The sequence below is a fragment of the Suillus bovinus genome, assembly GCF_016758785.1.
Source record: "Suillus bovinus strain UH-Sbo-P2 chromosome Unknown EDB93scaffold_165, whole genome shotgun sequence".
Lineage (NCBI taxonomy): Eukaryota > Fungi > Basidiomycota > Agaricomycetes > Boletales > Suillaceae > Suillus > Suillus bovinus.
In genome coordinates this window covers 3,550-6,670 of record NW_024542221.1, presented here as the reverse complement: position 1 = coordinate 6,670, position 3,121 = coordinate 3,550, and the positions used below count along the sequence as shown (strand labels likewise).

Below are 3,121 nucleotides of genomic sequence, written 5' to 3'. Positions count from 1 at the left end.
GATACTTGGTGAAGATCGGCTCTGGAGTCGTCTCGTGGTCTTCTAAGCTAAAAAGCATTGTTGCGCTATCTACTACCGAAGCAGAGTACATCTCTGCAGTCTCAGCAGGCAAGGAGATCCGATGGATGCGAAACTTGCTGCAGGAGATGGGATTCTCCACCACTGCACCATCCATACTTAGAATAGACAACCAGAGCGCCATATCTGTTGCCAAACACCCAGAACACCATGGGAGGATGAAGCAACTGGATCTTAGTTGGTATTGGCTCAGAGACGTTGTTCACAAAGAGATAATTGCGCCTATATTTGTGCCCACAGCTGATCAGCCAGCTGACATCTTGACAAAGTCTTTGAGTCGACCCAAGGTGGAACTATTTTGCAGGATGATGGGACTACACAGATGAGGGGGGAGTTGTTAGAGATTAGAGATGTGTTCAGTCAGGGGGGAGTGTTAGTTGTGTGGTGACTTCACACTAGATAGGTCGAAGACTTCTAAGACTTCGAAGACTTGAAGGACACTTCAAGGACATTACTATATTAGTAGATAACTTCGAGGACTTTGAGGACACTTCAAGGACATTACTATATTAGTAGATAACTTCGAGGACTTCGAGGACACTTTGAGGACAGACCTCTAAGACACTTTGGGGACACATACCATACTAGGAATTGTTTATATTTGTTTACATAGACTCGCCCATAGTGCAGAGTTCACAAGTCTTACATGCTTCGTGCATTGACTTTGAACTCTCAGGTACAGTACTTTACTTATTTACACAATAATATCAAGTGCATTGACTTTGAACTCTCAGTTCTTCTAATACCTACTGCAGCTAGGTATGGGACGGTCTTCATGAGCTGGACCTCTTCAGGCATCTGGGGGCTCTGGGAGCGACTGAGTCGAAGGTTGGGCTGCATGGGAGTGGATATGGGCTTGCAATCAGCCATGCCAAAACGCTCGAGGATGTCTAGACAGTACTGCTGTTGAGATATGGTGATGGAGTGTTTAGACCAGTCTCTGTCTATCTTGATGCCCAGAAGCTGAGTGGTGGGACCGAGATCGCGAAGCTTGAAGTGCTGGGAGAGCTCCTTGATGGTGCGGTCGATGGCAGCAGCGGATTTCGAAGCAAAGGTCATGTCATCTACGAAGACTGGCAGAATGATCCTTACATTGTCCTTTAGATAGATGTAGATGGACGCGTCCGAGTAGGACTGAGTGTAGCCCAAAGACTCGAGCACAGAGCGCATTTTCTGGTTCCTAGATTATTTCGCAAATCTGGTACATGAAGGACTCTAGTGAATTCTACAGCTTCGACACGCCTCCCATTAATGACTGGACTGAATACCACTGTGCCCTCGCCAGCTGAATAGACTGTGTCCCCAAAGTGTCTTAGAGGTCTGTCCTCAAAGTGTCCTCGAAGTCCTCGAAGTTATCTACTAATATAGTAATGTCCTTGAAGTGTCCTTCAAGTCTTCGAAGTCTTAGAAGTCTTCGACCTATCTAGTGTGAAGTCACCACACAACTAACACACAGTGGGCAAAGTTACATGGCCCGAGCTCAACAGCCTTTTTGGATTTGCTTGGTATTGATGGTTTAAGTGATCTTTTCAAAGTACCAACTCAGATGTGACAAATCTTCATTCACAGGTTAGCTAACACCTTAACCTTTCTTACAGAAATTCAAGGGAGTTGAATAATATCATTGATAAACAACTCCCTGGTCGTCCGAAATTTCGCCATGAACAGATCATTGTTGCAGGAGAATCTTTTAATATTCACTATTGAGACATCATGGAATGCATCAAGGAACTATATAGCGACCCAGACTTGGCGGACTACCTCGTTTTTGCGCCAGAGCGCCATTACACCAACAATGATGAAACAGTTTAACTATACAGTGACATGAACACAGGTACATGGTGGTGGAACATGCAGGTAAGAACTTCGTGTGGTATTACATTGCTATTAACTAACCTTAACGCAAACAGAAGAAGCTTGACGAGCAGCGGCCAGGAGCAACCATCATACCTGTTATCATTTCAATTGACAAAACTCAGGTGACACTATTCTGTGACAAAACTGCATACCCTGTCTACCTGACCATCAGAAACATCCCTAAGGAGATTCAACGCAAACCATCCCAACGTGCTCATGTCCTCCTCGCATACCTTCCCACCTCCCATCTGGAACATATCGACAACAGAGCCTCATGTCATCGAAGTGCAGCAAATCTCTATCATGCGTGCATGGCACGTGTTTTGTCACCACTCAAAAATGCTGGTCTTGATGGCCTAGCTATGCGCAGTGGTGATGGTATCTCATGCCACTGTCATCCTCTATTTGCCTGTTTCATTGGCAATTACCCCGAACAAGTGCTTGCTGCTGCAGTCAAAACTACAGAGTGCCCTACATGTGATATCCCAGCCAATGAACTGGAGAGTAGCACAACTCCCTTTGAGATACATGATCTCAACACCGTTCTTGATGCACTCGCTATGATTGATATCGGGGGCCTCAATTTCATACAGGCGTGTCGTGATGCTGGCATCAAGCCCATTGTTCACCCATTTTGGAAAAGACTACAGTGTCTGTCACCAAGGGATGGCAACTCTCCCTAGGTTGCAATTTTGATCCATACATGCTCAGATTAAAATTTTGATAGGAAACATAGACAAATGGAGCATAAATCTAAATTTCCGAAATTTCGCTTGATTATGTAATTGTTCACTTTTGCCATCAAATGGCTTCACCTACCAAAAGAAGCAAGTGAAGCAGCAGTATACTTCACCATCGAGGTGCTTTGACAATGGGCTGATAGAAGATGTTTTAGAAGTCTTTCTGGACACAGACTATGTGCCTGTCTCAGATGCTGAAAGTGAAGTAGACTCTGTGTCCAACTTTTATGGAGCATTGTCATTCAGTCTCATATTACACAGCGATATATATATATAGCTCATAGTTCTTTCTCAGTGTCTCAGGAAAAGTCCTGATGCCCGTCAAGCTGAATTCGCTGTTAAGAAGTACAAATCGCATGTACAGTACATACTACATTACTAATGAGTTTGGGTGTTCTCAAGTAATCACGGAGTCAGCCGTCAGATGCCGCATACCCAAATAGGAA

General features: G+C 44.5%; 1 protein-coding gene across 1 annotated transcript; it reads left to right on the top strand.

The window, feature by feature from the left end:
• Window positions 1–1,902: 1,902 nt before the first annotated feature.
• Window positions 1,903–2,618, top strand: EDB93DRAFT_1109451 (uncharacterized protein; the record flags this gene model as incomplete). Its single annotated transcript, XM_041447973.1, has 2 exons — window positions 1,903–1,935; window positions 1,989–2,618. The coding sequence occupies 2 exons, from the start codon at window positions 1,903–1,905 to the stop codon at window positions 2,616–2,618; spliced, it is 663 nt and encodes a 220-aa protein (XP_041300903.1).
• Between the last annotated feature and the right edge of the window lie 503 nt (window positions 2,619–3,121).